The following is a 17,804-nucleotide window of genomic DNA, read 5'->3' on the forward strand; positions in this document are numbered from 1 at the left end:
ATGTGCTGCAGACTACATACTCCAAGAATAAAGGTCCAAAAGCTTTACATTTAGGGGTAAAACAGCCCATCTCTGGGGCAGTAACCTTAAAGGGACCACTTTGTACCTTATCTACCTCTAAAAGGTTCATAGTAGTACTTTAGATGTACATTTTTTCTACTAGTGAAATAATATGCACCTTTTAGGGGTAGATAATGTGCCCTTTAATACCCCATTAAAGGTGATGCCCCAGTGACCCAGCTACTGTACCCCTAAAGATAAAATTTTTGCATGTTTTCTGCCAGTGCATGGTACCCAAAAGTAAAGCTAATAACTTGGCTTTGTTCACAGGCAGCAAAAATTGTAATAGATTTAACTAACAGGAACAGATTTAACTAACAGGAACAAAATTAATGGTACAAAGCAAAATTAAATTGCCCACAATTTCAATGAATTAAAATGTAAGGGATGGGGATATGTAGAATCAATTATGTGCCCAATTCTGCAATCCAGAAATCTTAGATAATACACTCTGTATGTAAACAGATTCACAATCCAGAGCTAGGATCCAGTGCAGGATGAAGATTTGAAAGGTCAGCACGAACCAGTTAGCTTAGCATTTAACCCTGATGGTACAATGAAACTGCCCCTCAAACAGTTCAAGAGGGGGGGAAAAAAACATACTTTGCTGAACAATATAGCCAAGGAACAGGAATACAATCCCTTTTATTTAATTCAGAATATTTGCTGCTAACCAGTTAACAAAATTGCTAGATTCTGAATATTTCTGTGAACTAAATTTGTCACTGTAAAAAGTCCTTCAAGGTTGTTGTCTGTAGGAATTTATTTTCAAAAGTATATTTATTCCAATAAATTGATTCCCTTTTCTTTTTGAATTAATTTAAGTTTTACATAAGTAAAAAGTGTGAATGTTTTTGTAACTTATTATTACCTATCAAAAAAATGATTTTACTGACTTTCACAATAAATTGCTTCAACAAAACTCTATTTAACTGTTTATATCCAAAGTAAAACGTCACGACCCGCCCGCATGCTGCAGCAGAACAACGAGATCATTGCTTGTTGTCACCTGTACCGGACCAGTTTCGGATTTCTGTGGAGTTTTTGAGGGTCTTATACAACGTGCAACCGATGTAAGTAACTATTTACACTGAGTAAAGTTAGGTTTTAGCCGAATGAGCATGCATTTATTGAACTATAAAATGTAAAAGGGGGGGGTTGCGCGGCAAAAACATCTACAATCCGAAGATGCACGACTTTGAGCAGAATCTGCCCGAGCAGATGGATATTAGTACTACATATCATCACACAGGCAACCACTTTGCACGTCTAAATCAGGGGGGCAGGGTTTCATATTTTTTTGAAGCACCTCTGGGTGCCGCCATTGGCTAGCGGACCCCCACCTGCTGTTAGCACTCCATTGACTCCCATTCATTTTGGCGTCACTTTGACAGCAAATAACTTTACATCTGAGGCATTTAAAAAATCCATTTGTCCATTAATTATTTCTAAAGAAACACAAACATTTATAAAAGGCTCCATTACATTGTATCTTACGTTATGGTCCCGTAGAAGCAGTTTTTGTAAAAAATAGGCTAACAATTGAGTCATAACCAGCGACACTCTGTCGCACAGTAGAGAAATTACCGTATGGACAGGAGGAGAAGCTCGCAGGCAATCTTTTACTGTCTATGAGGCTATCGGGGGAACGTGGAGGCATAAAGTCAAGGGAAATAATTAATCAGAATACTTACCAAAATTTGCTCCTGTTCACGCTCGCCTTCTCTGCAAGATTTGGTGGGTGATTCAGATTTCTCTTGGCACAGCGATTAGAAGACTTACAGGTTGCTCACGTGACATCTACGCCATCAAGCTCAGTTTGAGTCTGCGCAGTACACTCGACCCCCAGGAAGTGCGTGCTTCTAATTTACTTCATTTTTCTCCGTTGAATCCACTGTGTCCAGTTCTTTTACTGTCTATGGTCTAAATCAGTGTTATGATCTGGTTTTCAGTCTGAACGTCAAGTAAATGCCTCGTCCGTTTGGAGATATGCGCGCGCAGTCAGCGGAGGCTTGCACTGCGGTGCCAGGCGAAAGTATAAACAAGGCTTTAAGCAGTCATTCATGATGTGGGTAAGAAGTTCTTTCATTCTGGCTCCTCAGTGGACGTCTTTTCAACATACGCCTCTAGTGACAAAGACGATGAAAAGACATCTTTTGGACATAACTTTGCTTAGTGGGAATCATCTGATGATATAACTGTAAGAGTGGCATTTTCAGATACTTAACCACACCTATGTGTTACCAGCTGAACCCCTCTCCCCTTTAAGGATTTAGGCCTTGGAGGTGACTTGTGTATGTGATCTAGTCTAGCAGGTTTGTTGTGTCAAGTGAGACTCTGTACTGAAAGTTGTACTATGAAGCCAGTTCAACAGGCTAGGCTTTCTGTACAGGAGCTGGCTCGACCCAACTTAAAACCTTTTGTGAACTTTTAATGTGTGATTTTATTAAAGGCTTTTGAAGATCGTTCTCTGTTGCCACTTATTGTTCTGTTTAAGGGTGCTCCGATTGATTGTCTCTATAAAGGCCGATCCAGAAAAGCCGATCAGATGACGCAAAATTCACGAGACAATTTTTTTACGCGCTGTTAAAAATGGCTTCACCGGTCTGGCAATTCTACGTGGTGTGCGAAAAAGACGATACATTAACAATCTGCAACATGTGTACCAAGCAAATCCTACGAGGCGGAAAGCACGCAAAATATTTTAACACCACCAACCTCATCAGACATTTGAAGGTTAGTCACGTAAAGGAATATGAGCAGTTTTCAAAGTTAGCTAGTGCAAAGAGATAGCAAGACAGTTCAGCAACTCAAGCGCCACTCACTCAGCTGTCAGTAACAGAGACGTTTCAAAGACAGCAACCCCACAGCAGGGACAGTAAGAAGCATAAAGAGATATCAGACAAAATAATGGAATTAATTTGCCTAGATCACCAGCCTCTGTCTGTTGTGGAAGACGAAGGGTTCCAGCGACTCATGTCCTATTTAGATTCACATTACACTCTGCCAGGGCGTAAATATTTCACTGATGTGTGCCTGCCACAGTTATACCAAAACGTGTTTACATATGTCGACAGCCTTATGAAGGACAACATAACATCGATTGGTTTCACTAGTGACATTTGGAGTGAGAGTGTATGCCTCACTGCGCAGTTCATTAATCAAAACTTCGAACTACAAAAAGTTGTTCTACATTCTCAAGAGTTTTCAGGGTCACACACCGCAGAGGCTCTTGCTGCTGCATTCAGCAACATGTTTCGAGCATGGGGAATCCCAAAGGAAAAATTGCATGTTATTCTAAGGGATAACGCAAAGAACATGGAAAAGGCCATGAGGGATACCAATCTACCCAGCCTGCCGTGCATGGCGCATTTACTCCAGCTCGCCGTGACCGAGGGAGTCATGTCACAACGCAGCATCGCTGATATAATCGTTTCTGGAAGACGCATCGTTGGTCATTTCAAACACTCCCCGCTTGCTTACTGCCGGCTTCAAAGTATTCAGAAACAACTGGGCCAGCCTATCAAGAGACTACAGCAAGATGTACCTACCAGGTGGAACCGTACTGTATACATGCTGCAGAGTCTGCTGGAACAGAAACGTGCCCTGTGTGTTAATGTAGCCGACTATAACTTACCCTTCATGTTCACCAGTAGCCAGTGGAAATTAGTTGAAAATATGATTTCGCTACTCGCCCCATTTGAAGAGCTCACGCAGCAGATCAGCTCATCAACTGCATCGGCTGCAGATGTTATACCATCCATCAGAGCTTTAACTCGTCTTCTTGAGAAGACAGCAGAGACTGACCACGGTGTAAAAACTTCAAAAGCCACGTTGTTGGAAACGGTCCAGAAAAGATTCCGTGAAATTGAATCGGAGCGCCTGTATAGCATCCCTCAATCCGGGGTGAGAAAACTTATTTTACACATTTGTTTGTGTGTGTGTGTGCGCGCGTCAGAGCGAATTAAAGAGCATGCAAATGAGTATTTCAAAAGTTTTAATTCATAACTGATAAAAATTGACTATTCTAGTAAGCTCCTTAATTCATATAGCAAGAATAGGCATATTTGGTCTAAATGATTGATACAAGAAGCTATTATTACTGAAATTAATAGTGTAATTGTGTTATTTTGTGTAGGCTGGTATTTCCTTCAAATTCTGTTAAATTTGCTGTAAACATGAGCATTTAGAAGAGTTATTAATAAGATTAATAATAATAATAATAAAAAAGCATAATTTTTTGGAGTATGCTAGGCTGACAAATCATAGCAAGAGCCAATCATAACCTTCAAAATTAAATAATAGAACATTTTCTTAGTTTAGATTTTCCATTTTTCTTGTAATTTCTCTGTGTTGTTACATATTTCTTTTCTAACATGGAGCAACTGTAACCCAATAATTAAAGTATTTTTGATTCTGATTTTTGACAAATTCATATTCAATTTAAATAAATTAATGAATGTTTTGTTTATATTTTAGTTTTTTCCATTTTTTCCCCAAGTAAATTATTAATAAATGGGCTTTATCCTTCAGCATAGATTTTTAAGAGATTTTAACCATTTTGCACTGTCATATCCTCATCAAAAATATACCTGGAGTTGTTTTATTGTGTTAGTAATCCTTTGTCCTCTTCTGCAATCAGAACACTGACCCATACTTTAGCAAATTTCACAAGGAGATTTCGAATAATGTTTTCACCATGGCAGTCCTTAGAGCTCCTAAAGTAGTTTAACATCCCAAACAAAGCTTATTAAGGAATCTTTCAGAACATATTTTCACGAAGAATAAGGATAAAACAGAATAAAATTGCAGTGCATTGTATTTTATTATTTACTGGGAAACAGCTTTATAGCTTATGCTGTGAAATTGTAAACAATCCTTCGAATAAAGTGCTAATGGCATGAAACCTGAATGGAACTCACAATTTAAAGTAAAATCCATCAGAAGGTTGTCCAGAAAAAAAAATTGGACACACACAAAAAACCTGCTGTGTGAAAAAGAGCGGTGAATACTTAGAAAAAAAGTGCATTTCAAATATCTTTAAACATTTACCTCTCTCGTTCAGTCATAATTAGGCTGCACGACTGAATTTTGAACTGGTAAACGACAAACTGATCACAGAACATGTTTGTAAAGCTTTAAATGTTAACTGTTAAAAAGCAATGTTCTCAGCTTTTACGACTAAACATTTGCAAACAACATTGTACTGGAGAATCTGCACAAATGAAAGTCTTAGGGGCCATTCACAAATCGCGCCTAAAAACGCGTGGAAAACGCTAGGCGCACCGCTTTCTCCTTCTTTCCAAAGCGCTCGGGCAGAAGCGCTCCTGAGGAGTCTGCCTTTGCTAAGCAACCATGACGTGCTCTCTCCTAGAAGACGCGGAAATTTCAGCAAAGGATAAATGGATTTGCAGCTCTAAAAATCGCTTGCAGTAGCTCTGCTACTAAATTTATTTCAAAATGGAAATCCATATACAACTATGATCAGCTGTTCCTTTCATCTTGACTGAGCTTAGGGAAAGGATGAAGCTGATTGGTTAGTTCTTGTCACATGACCCGTGGTGCACTTGCGGCATTCTGAAAAGTTGAAATGTTTTTAACTCGATGCGGTGCTGGAAATAACGAACTTGAGCGTGCAAAAGACGCGATATGTGAACGTCCCCATAAACAATTCAGTAGTGCAGTTTACAGGTTACTCTTCTTTTTTGAAGGCTCAAAGTAAAGTACTCCCACATCACGCTCAATGCTGCAGAGGGAAGCACGTGACATAAAACGAGGCCAGCTATTGGCTATTCGCTACTTCTCCTGCTGTACTGGCTGAGTAAAACCTCCGGTGGCTCATTACTGCCACACTTTGGTCACCGCAGGTTTGAAATATGCACGAAATGAGCCGCTTACGGCAAATAAAAGTTATTTAGCAACGAATCGATGACTAAATTAGTTGACAACTATTTTAATAATCGATTTTAATCGATTAAATCGATTCGTTGTTTCAGCTCTAATACATATGAAAAGGTACTGTACTGTGCACTAAAGTCAGTCCTTTTATGTAAATCGCTCAGGTCAAGAGTCACTGTATTTTAATGTCAGTTTTAAGAGTACACAGATTGCACTTTGAAGGTGTTCCATGCTGCACTTAAAGATGAGGTCAGAAATTTCTGTAATTTTTAATGTTAAAATGTTTAAATGTTTACATTACCATTATTGTGTTACATTAACATTAAAATTGATTACAGACAATTAGTTCACCCAATTGTTTGTAATAAACGTTGGAATTGGAGACGGAAACGAATACCTCTCTTTCCTTATTTATTAGTTATGGCAAATGCTAACTAATTATTTCAAGTGGATTGAAGAAATAATTTTTCTAAATTACTGAGAGTAAATGAATTTATTAAAATCAAAAAGTTTATTTTTTGATTTTAAATGTTACTTATTTTAACTAAGTATGATTTGGTTAATATGCTGCTCTTTGTCACAATGGTTAAACTCAAATGTTTTGCTTAATCTTGTAGACTCTACTTTAATTTTTAGCATAACAGTAAAATACATAATACTGATTTTTACCAACTCAAAATACCAAGAAGTTCACTAAACTTACAAAAATTAGTTGGTAAATGTTGCCTTAATTTTTTTTAGTTGAATTTAAGTAACAGCTTTTACAGACCACACTACTTTCAGAACTGCATCACTTCCTGTTGCCCGAATGTTTTATTTGGCTTTACAGACTTATGAGGGGAAAAGTTCACATGTCCGGTGCTAACCTGTGTAGACCATGACAAATTCTGCGGCTATCAAACATCATTCGTCCTTATTCTTGTTTATTTTTTCAAAAGTACAAACAATAATAATAAATAATATACATGTCATGACACCATTTACTTGTAGTGTCAGAGTCATAGGACAGGAAGGAGAAGAAATAAAAAATGTTGTAAGATGTTCTATTAATCATGTTTTCTTAAGAAAAGAATCTCCTTTTCAGTGTAAAAGCAAGACTAATGTCTGCAGTGAAACTGGATTAGAGGAGAGAGGTCTAAATGCACATGGGGAGGGGTAATAGTGTGTGTGTGTGTGCGCGTGTACGCCAGTGTAACAACACACAAATCCTGAGAGCTACAGTGGCCATCGACATGAAGACAAGCCAGAGTACGGCTCCCAGAACTAAACTCAACATACAGAAGAGTGAGTTTACAACTGAAGGACAAAACCATGCATACACATACAGTGTGCAGCAAAGTTTAAATGAGCATGTGCACTGCAGGGCATTAATAATTGGGTTAGCATCACATTTCGAACCCTGCAAAGACAATAAGTTACCTAGGACATCTCTCCCGTCCAACTAGAATCCAGCTAATGCAGTTTAATGTTTTGTCTTTCCCTGCATTGTTGAGTATATCACAGGCTCAGCACACAAAAGCAAAACACAATTGCAACACATTACATGGAGTGTCCCTTGTAATCCAAGAGGGAAGAAAAAGGAAAGCCCCTAAAAGCCTGGTCAGAATGCTGTAATATACCGTAGGAAATACAGACAGAAAGAAAAACATACCCAAGAAGAAACAACTGTAACATTACCATCTGCCATCTACCATCCAGCCAGTGACCAGGTGTCTCTGTTCTGTGAGCCAAAAAATGTCAACCTTGGTTCAACCTGGAAAAAAATACTACCTTGCACCAAACTGGTTCAACGCAACAGCTGAGGTCAAATCTACTTTGTGATTGTGTGCGATTCATCCAGACAACACATGCAAGGAGTATAATGGTGCAGTTATAGGAAGGAAGTACACACTATCAAATCTAATTACTCACTAGAGAAAGCTCTGATGGAGCGTCTGATGGATAGGAATATAAGGCCCCGTCCACACGGAGACGCGTTTAGCTGTATACGCATACATTTTCTATCATACAGGCATTTTGTCCACACAGATCCGGCATTTTGGGAGAGTGATACCGATATTTCTTTAAACTGGGTCGCAGAGTTCTTAAATCTGAAAACGACACCCTTACATTTTTGTGTGGACAGCGAATCTGTATATTTTCTGAAATGATGACGTCATCAGCCCACATCTCGCCCCTAGTCAGACACTGCTTCGTCACATAACAGCAACAAAAACATGAACAAACACTGAACGATTGTCTTTTTATTTACTAACATCAGGGGCATAGCACCAAATTCTGGGCCCTGTATACTCTCAATGTCAGTGGGCCCACCTACACATGCCATTGTATGATGCGGGTTAGCAAAATGAAAATTCAATTTTGAATGATCCATCCATCTTCCGCTTATCCGGGGCCGGGTCGCGGGGGCAGCAGTCTAAGCAGAGAACCCCAGACTTCCCTCTCCCTAGACACTTCCTCCAGCTCTTCTGGGGGGACACTGAGGCGTTCCGAGGCCAGCCGGGAGACATAGTCTCTCCAGCGTGTCCTAGGTCTTCCCCGGGGTCTCCTCCCAGTGGGACGCGCCCGGAACACCTTCCCGGGAAGGCGTCCAGGAGGCATCCGGAACAGATGCCCGAGCCACCTAAACTGACCCCTCTCGATGTGGAGGAGCAGCGGCTCTACTCTGAGCTCCTCCCGGGTGACTGAGCTTCTCACCCTATCTCTAAGGGATCGCCCAGCCACCCTGCGGAGAAAGCTCATTTCGGCCGCCTGTATCCGGGATCTTGTCCTTTCGGTCATGACCCAAAGCTCATGACCATAGGTGAGAGTAGGAACGTAGATTGACCGGTAAATCGAGAGCTTCGCCTTGCGGCTCAGCTCTTTCTTCACAATTTTGAATGATTTTTTTTTTTTATTTGAATATAAACAAGTATAAATAGTGTTTAAATCTATCTGGCCTACTTGTGCTCAAATACCTTTAAACCTTAGGCTACATCGGGTTTGTGTACTAACATTTTGATCCATGATACTGATGCAAGTTTTAAAGTAAAAACATGTATTTTTGAACAGGAGAACACGAGACAACTGTACCCTCAGAAACCAATCAAATAAGCTAAGCCTGCCATAATGAAAAAAAAAAGTCAACTATAAAAAAATAAATAAAAGTCAAATGAGATGTAATCTACATCCCAGTAAATGCCCACTGACGAGTCTTTTTGTTTGCGAAATCAGTGATGAGATCTGTAAAGTCCAACTGTTTGGCCAATTGGCTTTAAATTGACAGAATGGCGAGGCTGTTTAGTCTATCCTGGCCCATTGTTGATCTCAGGTAGCTTTTTACCAGTTTTAACTTGCTGAAAGCCCATTCACCTCCTGCAACTGTGACAGGAAGTGTGCAGAAAATCTACCATTACGAACAAGTACAAAGATAACATAACTATTAATTGGTAGGGTTGCAAAGGGTAGGAACATTTCCGGTAAACTTCCAGTAAATTTCCAGAAACTTTCCATGGGAAGTTAAGCTGAAGAATTTTGGAAATATTCAAATTTGAAAACTTTCCACAAAAATGATGGGAATTAAAGGAAATTAATAGAAATTAACTGGAATTTGGTGATAATTTCAACAAACTATCATATCCAAACATAAATATCAAAAATTATTTTTTTAAATAGTAAAACAATGTAAACAACATGATCTTTTATCAGATTTATTTTAGAGTAGAACTTTAAAACTTTAACTCTTGTACTGAACCATTAATTCTTCCACAGAATAACAAAAACATGAATGTTGAGTAAAATATTCCTCATCATTACACTTTATGTAGTTTGCAAGCTCAAGTGTGTCCTCAGTACTCCAGGGTTGAAGAAATCATCAGTGCATGTGATGGAGGAATGCACAGTGCATGTAGGGGGCGTGGCCTCAGTAGCCCTGCAGTGTGCATGTGATTTAATAGCAGAGATATTTAAGTGTGCTGCATTAAATCTGCTTGTTTTAGCCAAGATTATGCTACAATATATTTTCAACTATATTTAAGTTCCCTGTTAAAGGAATAACCTTTCAGTTTTGTAAATTCCCATTAATTCCCTTATATTCCTGTTAACTCCCATGGAAATTTTCCAACTTTGAAAAATTCCCAGAATTTTGCAACCCTATTCATTGGCTTTGATAACATCATGAATTTATTGAGCATTGACTATAGCTTTTAAGCACAGCACTGTGCTGCAATGCTAGGGCTTTTCACCAAACAAAAATGATAATTTGCTTTATTGCTCATATCAATATTACCTGTGTGCACTTGAGAACACAGTGATATTGGTAGGCACATCTACATGTGCAGAAATATAGGCAGATCATTTATTAAGGAGTTTGAGAATATATCACACATTATAAGCAATAGTAGGGCTAGTAACTTTACACTGTGCTGCCACTCTTTCCACCACTCCAATAGCACTAGGCAATAGCACACACATTGAATCAAAAGGCTTACTTATTTAAGGTAAACAACTCACAATTAGGAAGCAAGGGGGAGCTCGCCCTTTGAGCATAGATCTCACCTTGTCTTTCCTCATTTCTGCTCTCAGTTTCAGCCTCATCCTCATCTCCAGAACAGCAGCCAGTGCTGCTACTGCTGGTGTGTCAGAACCACTGGTTGTTTCTGAAACTGGTTAATGTTGGCAACCTGACGTTAGCTGGCCTGGCCCATAATTTACTTACAGCAACAAGCAGCCTGTTTGACAAACTAAGCTAAAGATTTAACATTAGCATACATACATTAACAGCAGCTGTCTGGAGTTGACTACGTTAACTTTAATTGGATGTAGGTGCATAACAAGCAAACTCAGTTCACCTTTTGGAAAGAAAGCAGTCATCAGCTGCTTCCCCTCATTCTGCCTTCTTTCTTTTTCCTTCCTGTCTTTCTTTTTTTGAAAGCCCGATTTGGGCTTTTTGCGCAGCATGATCAGGCTCCAAGGCTCTAGACTCACTGTGTTACTTGTTTGCCGCGGGCTGCCGTCTATGGGCGGACTAAACCATTTGGGGGGGGGGGGGGGGGGTCCAGAGTGTCTGGCACTGAGTTCATTCTCTCAGTTGGTGTTATCAATATATTTGGAAATGAATAATGACATCAATTGGAGGGCCCAATTAATTCGAATTAGGCTACAAAAAAAAAAAAAAAAAAATTACAAAAAAAAAAAAAACAATTGATGGGATTTCAAAGGGCCCTCTCCCTAGAGGGGCCCTGGGTAGTCAGGTCCACTTTTCCCCCCACTACCACACCCATGACTAACATTACTAACATTAACACAGATTAATAAATGTATTGTTCCACGTTCGTATGTATACCGTGAGCAAGGTTTATGCGCATAGTCCAAGTCTTCTACATTTTTTGTGTATCTCTGTGGCAGAATTGCAGTGCCACATACCGGTCTGGCATGTATACTACATCGTTTAGTGTCAGTTATGTGGCTTCGTTGGGACGCAGATATTCGTAGAGACGAGGAGGAAAAAAGATTGGATAGGGAAAACTCTGGCTTTGTGTGGAAAGAGACAGACCAGTTTGGAATCAAGTTAAACAGTTACATTTACATTTACATTTAATCATTTAGCAGACGCTTTTATCCAAAGCGACTTACAAATGAGAACAATAGAAGCAGTCAGGTCAACAAGAGAACAACAACAGTATACAAGTGCCATGACAAGTCTCAGTTAGTCTAGTATAGAACGCATCGGTAGGTTTTTTTTTTTTTTAATTAAAAGACAAGAAAAGGAAAAGTGCTAGTGTTAGTTGGTTAAGTGCAGGCGAAAAAGATGTTAAAAAAAACAGTTATACAAACTGGGTTTACAACATGACTTGGACCAGCCTGTCAAAAGCAATAATGTGTAATGAAAACAGAAATAGGGGGTTTAGAAGTATTTTCCTGCTAAAATACTCTGTAGAACAAACAGAATAGCCTTGACATTAATTAATTGATTGAAATGAGGGGAGCAGTAACCATTAGAATTCTTAAAACTGTACACTACCTTTCAAACATTTGGGTCTGGTAATATTTTTGAATGCTTTTGAATTAAAGGTTTCTTATGCTCACAAAGACTACATTTATTTGTTTTAAAATTAAGTAAAACTAGTAATACATGAGAAATACAGTAGTACATAAGGAAATCATATTTCTTTCACGATTCTTTGTCAAACAGAACATTTTAAAAAAAGAGCAGAATTAATTTTAATTGATTTCAAACATAAATCATTTGTAACACTATAAATGTCTTTACTGTCATATTATCAACTGAATGAGTCCCTGCTGAATAAAACTATTAATTTCTTTAAATATAATCATACTGACTCAAACTGTTAATGTATTTCCCGCCACTTTTAAAATTGTTCTTGCACCTCTGTTTGAACTTCACACAAAGCACCGAACACTGCCTACAGTATTTAGTATAAAATCTCCCATTATGAATTCCACTGTTGTTAACTGTTGTAATGCTGTTATTTAATAGCAGTGGTAATCTTGCTGAATGTGGATCTTCACCATGATTGTATTTGAACTAGTGATCGACTGATATATCGCCAAGGCCGATATATCGCATTTTTTTTTCAAATATCGGCATTGGCCGATAATTATTGTGCTTGGCCGATGTGTGCGAGGTGGACTTTTAATTTGACGGCACACCACTCTTTTATTTTGACGGCACTGAGAGCGGCTGTGCCTGAGCACACAGTGCTCACTATCTCCCCCATGTTCGCTTTTATCATTCAGTTCTGCCTCATACAAACTGTCAAATAATAAGATAGAACTGTTGAACAAATTAATTAAAAGCTATACAAAGTATTATAATGATTGTTTTTATATTATTAGTAACAGAAAGGAAAATCAATACTTTGTTTGCTGTCAGCATTCAGCAAATACGCATATCATTTAAACAAATCGTTTAAATGAATAACATTAATGAACATTTAATTTCACAAACCTTGCAGACTTAGTCAAATCCAGCAGTTCTTGTGAAGTGTGCATTTGTATATTGCCTGATCGCCTTTACCACTGATTAGAGAACCGGCTTTACTGACAAGATGCGCATTAATTATTGGCAAATATTTATCGTGCACCCCTAAATCTAATCAAAATTGACTGAAACGGTGTGAAACCAAATAGGCTACAAGTCTGAACCTACATATGGAAAAAGCAAGAAAGAACGGAGGTGTCTTGCAGCTTGCTTACAATTGCTTCAACCCAGTCTTTTTCTCATGTCCAAGCAATGCTTTTGAACTTCAGAAAAACCACTGATGAGAGAGCTCTCATTTTCACTTAAGACATGCCACATGTGAATTTGCTGACCTTGCTGAAGGCTTTAGATTTTTTCACACTTAGGCCCAATCCCACTCTATTTTATACCCCTTCCCCTACCCCTCAACCTACCCCATCCCCTTGTCCCTTGAAACAGAGTGTCAAGGGACAAGGGGAAGTCGTGGCGGTGGGGAAGTCGTGGCCTAATGGTTAGAGAGTCGGACTCCCAATCGAAAGGATGTGAGTTCGAGTCCAGGGCCGGCAGGAATTGTGGGTGGGGGGAGTGCATGTACAGTTCTCTCTCCACCCTCAATACCACGACTTAGGTGCCCTTGAGCAAGGCATCGAACCCCCAACTGCTTCCCGGGCGCCGCAGCATAAATGGCTGCCCACTGCTCCGAGTGTGTGCTCACAGTGTGTGTGTGTGTGTGTTCACTGCTCTGTGTGTGTGCATTTCGGATGGGTTAAATGCAGAGCACAAATTCTGAGTATGGGTCACCATACTTGGCTGAATGTCACTTCACTTCTTTTTTTTAAGGGGTAGGGGAGAAAATATTCCCCTAAGTATTGGGACACCACTACCATGACGTCACATGTCATCATTCGTTGTCTAGCTCTTTCAATACACACATACTGGTGTGCTGGTGTGCATTAGAGCCTTTAATTATCGTTCTGTATTAATGAGCTGCTTACTGAAACACACACACACATATCAGAAATCGCGCAGCTCACACATCCAGTAGAAAATAAACTTGTCAACGCTGCCCCACGACTTTTATTAAATACAGTTTAAATACTGAATCGCTACATTATATTTTCCAGCATCGAGAGGATACAATCGCTGTTTTTAAGTAAACTTGCTCTAAAAAGATAAACGCACAGACACGAATACACACAACCTACATTTCTCTTTCTCTCTCTCTCTCTCTCTCTCGAATAGGCAATATTTGAGAAAATGGTTTAGCGATTTCTAATTATTGGGGCGATTAGCCCCCATCAATGTCTACAGCATTTATCTCCCTGATCAGACATGTGCTGTGGCACTATCATGCAGTCTGTAATGATATGACGTTAGCAAATATTAGCGATTTTTTAAAATCATTTCTTTGAGTAACATGACCATTAATATGAACTCACAATTGAATGTAACATAAAACAAATGATTACTTTTAGTTAAAATCTTTATTTATGCCAAAAAAAGCTTACATTTATGTGTCTTTTTGTTCGCTATAGCAGCCATGTTGTCGAGATAATTCATACTTCTTCCTTCGTTTGAAGTGTGGTCCCGAAAAATCTTCATTTGAAAGGCTATCTGGCCCTTCCCCTTACCCCTACCCCTCCAACCAAAAGAGAATCGAGACACCCCTACCCCTTCACGTGAAAGCGCGAAACGGAGGGTTAGGGTAAAGGGGAAGGGCTAAGAGGTAGAATTGGGATTGGGCCTTAATGAATTAGTACATCAAAAAACATTGGCATCATTTAACCACTTCAGCTGTTATTTTGATTTTTTGAGAATTAGGCATATGCAATATTGGACCCACCGGTGAGTCCCCAGAGTTGATGTGGTTAATCATGTTTTCAGTGAATAAGGACTTAAATTTCAATCCAATCGGTCTCATGGCTCCAAAAAACCTAGAAAATAGTGAACAAATCAACATTTTTATGACGATTAGGTTTTTTTTTTATATATATTAAGGTGCCATTAATTGCAGGTGCACGGAAAAGCAACCAATATAATTCTTCACATTTTTGTGTTCCACAGCAGAAAAAAAAAAGGTTTGAAGCAACAGGAGGTAGAGTAAATGCATTGGGTGAATTTTGGGTGAACTATTCCTTTAAAGTAGAGCTTATAAAAGGTTTAGGAAGGACTCTTGACACAGAAGACATAACATCAGGTTGCTGTAGACTGATCCAACCTGAAATTCAAATGCTGTCACACAAGGTCACAAGCTAGTATGAGGAACTCAACAGAAGGAATGAAAGACAACAAAATAAGAAGCGAAACCCCCCGCGTCCGAGTCCCTGAATAGCCGAGTTATGGAGTAAAATGTCATACACACATAAGATATTACGCAATATTAAAACTGTGGGTTGCATATGGGCTAAGCAACTGTGGTGCATTCAAAAACATCAATCTACTCCACGTCCATTTAAACACACCGCACTGAATTATGACATTCGACGCACAAGGTTTGTATTAGCGCTCGTTCAAGCTAGCAGGCTACACGGTCTCATTCAAGTGAGTCTTAGCTAAGGGTTTGATGGCTGTCTCAATACCTAATGAGCTAGACAGAAAATGCGCAGAACCACGCGACTAAATATGATTCAGCTCTGATGACTCGCTACTATAACGGCCAAAAATGTTGTCGAACTTCTTCTGTTCATTAGGTTTTGAGACACAGACGATGCTTAACGCCTTTCGCAATGTTAAAAATACACATTTCTTACCGTATATCATAGCCAGTCCTGTTTCGTGCAGGAAGCGCACTCTTCTGTGTTTGAAGAGCCATATTGTGAGGATAGTGAGTGTCAAAAGCAAAATGAATGTAAGTAAATTCACGCTGTCCTGTCTGTGACTTTCCTCTGCCTCTTTCTCCGTGGCAAGTTCCTCAATGCCGCCGTCATCTGCTCTTATACGACAACATTGGCTTAAAATGAACATTATAATAGCAAACAGCGAGCTGTGTCCTCCTAATGCATATAATGTCCATGGTTTTGGTGCTGTGGCCGCCTCCATGGTGCAGGATGCTTGTGGCGGGTTTCTTCACCCACAGCCTCTGCTCTGCTGCGTCAGCCACAAGGTAGAGTCAGATACAATAATGAGAGGTATCAGAGCAGATCGCTGCAAGTCGCTGCTCAAACTCTTAAAGAGACACGCACATCAATATTTCACTTACTCTATTACTAGTAAATTCCATGAAATTGATACAAAACTGGTCTTGAACCTCTTGAATGAAATATTTCTAAAACATTTCAACAAACGAGCAGTGAAGGAGGTGCTTAACTTAAAGAAAATGTTGATTTTATGCCTCAGGAAGTCAAAATGGATGAGCTGTTTCATATTATATAAGCTTGAAACATTTTGCAACCCTAGTTTCAAACCCTGAAAATGATGATGCAGTTGTCTAGCAGTAAACATTAAGTAAATAATGAAACATTAGGATGTCATTCAGTATATGTGCAATAGTCTGGTTTGTAGTTATTGACACTTAAATTAAATATTTGTTTGTTTTCTGAGTTGAGGTTTGTGGACAGGCAATTTTAAGAGGTGATATGGATATCTGATGTGTTTAAATTTCAATGAGGATAAAAAATTTTGAAGCAAAGTAGTTTTTTTTTTTTTTTTTTTTAATAACTGAAAACTGAGTTGTTTTGAAGAATGCAAACCCCTGCAGTTTTATTGACCTCCAAAGGTTGATGAAAACAAACAAGAACAGGAATTTAAGATTTCCTTTTTGCTCTTTTGCATACTATCACACTTCCTTTGTTAGATGAAAAATGGAAAGTCATCATTTCCTGGTTTGAAAACTACATTCAAAACTATCTTTTTAGTAGAGTAAAGATAAAAATAATCACACGTTTTAGATACAAATGTCGTTTACACTTATGTTAGGTTTGCAAGTGTAGGTCAGTTTAGAAAAAGTTTCCAGAATTTTGTCACAATGCTTTAGGCAGCAGTTTTTTTGAAAATCATTTCTGAAAGCCTTCTTTCCTTGCTTCCTGAAAAAATATTAAAGTCTGTATATTATTATTTATAATCAAATTACATTTTTTTTTATAATTAGAATTTGTCATCAGGTGTTTTGTTTAATCACACAGATGAGTTCATGCAGTTTACCAAAGAACATTATTTACACATTTCACAGAAATCCTTACGAGAAAACTTTCATAAGCTGATTGGTTTACATAAAAGTTTATAACATCTTTCCGTTTTCTTGGCACACAAATAAGATAAAAAGCGAGTAACTGAAATCTTTGGTTCTCCTACATAAATATGTATTTTCTCAGTAATATTATTTGTTTGCAATTTACAATAGCTCAGTGGGAGTGTTGGAGCACAAACTCACACACACAAAACAAAAAAATGTGGCCTGTTACTGAATTTCTGTACAATGCATTCAATGAGCTGCAATGTTATAAACCTTTCTTTTTTAAAAATGCAGTTTAACCTCATATTAATATCTTAAATGTATATAGAGGAGTGTTATTTATTTAAAAGCACAAACTGACACATTTGATGACCAGGTTGTCATTGAAGTGAGGCTATTTTTTAATTGCAGGGGTTTTTTTTCTTCATTTTTTAAAAGTCTCCAGTAAGAGCAAAACATCTTATACAAAAAAGCAATAATGGAGCATGATGAGCCCTGTTGTGTTTTTACTTTTTTTTTTCTTTAAAGCTAAAATATGGACTACCTTGCTTGACATTTCCCTTAATCCATGAATATTATGTATATTATAGATTAAATTATATTTATTTATTTATGAGTAATACACACATAGGTTAGCCTATATGTAGTAATAATGAATGAGTACACACAACAATATAACAAATCAAACATCCAACAATTTAATCCGAGTACACC

General features: G+C 38.4%; 1 protein-coding gene across 3 annotated transcripts in view; it reads right to left on the reverse strand.

Moving 5' to 3' along the window:
* Nucleotides 1-16,037, reverse strand: part of LOC132151785 (sodium/hydrogen exchanger 7-like) — a 50,329-nt gene extending 34,292 nt beyond the window's left edge. For 2 of the 3 annotated variants that reach the window (XM_059560147.1, XM_059560145.1), the window contains exon 1: nucleotides 15,670-16,036. In XM_059560147.1, coding sequence (XP_059416130.1) covers nucleotides 15,670-15,958 — 289 coding nt within the window. In that variant the 5' untranslated portion in view covers nucleotides 15,959-16,036. Of the gene's footprint in view, nucleotides 1-15,669 lie in introns of all 3 variants that reach the window. The other variant, XM_059560146.1, reaches the window with a different exon arrangement.
* Between the last annotated feature and the right edge of the window lie 1,767 nt (nucleotides 16,038-17,804).

The sequence above is a fragment of the Carassius carassius genome, chromosome 10 (genome assembly GCF_963082965.1).
Source record: "Carassius carassius chromosome 10, fCarCar2.1, whole genome shotgun sequence".
NCBI classification, from domain to species: Eukaryota; Metazoa; Chordata; class Actinopteri; order Cypriniformes; family Cyprinidae; genus Carassius; species Carassius carassius.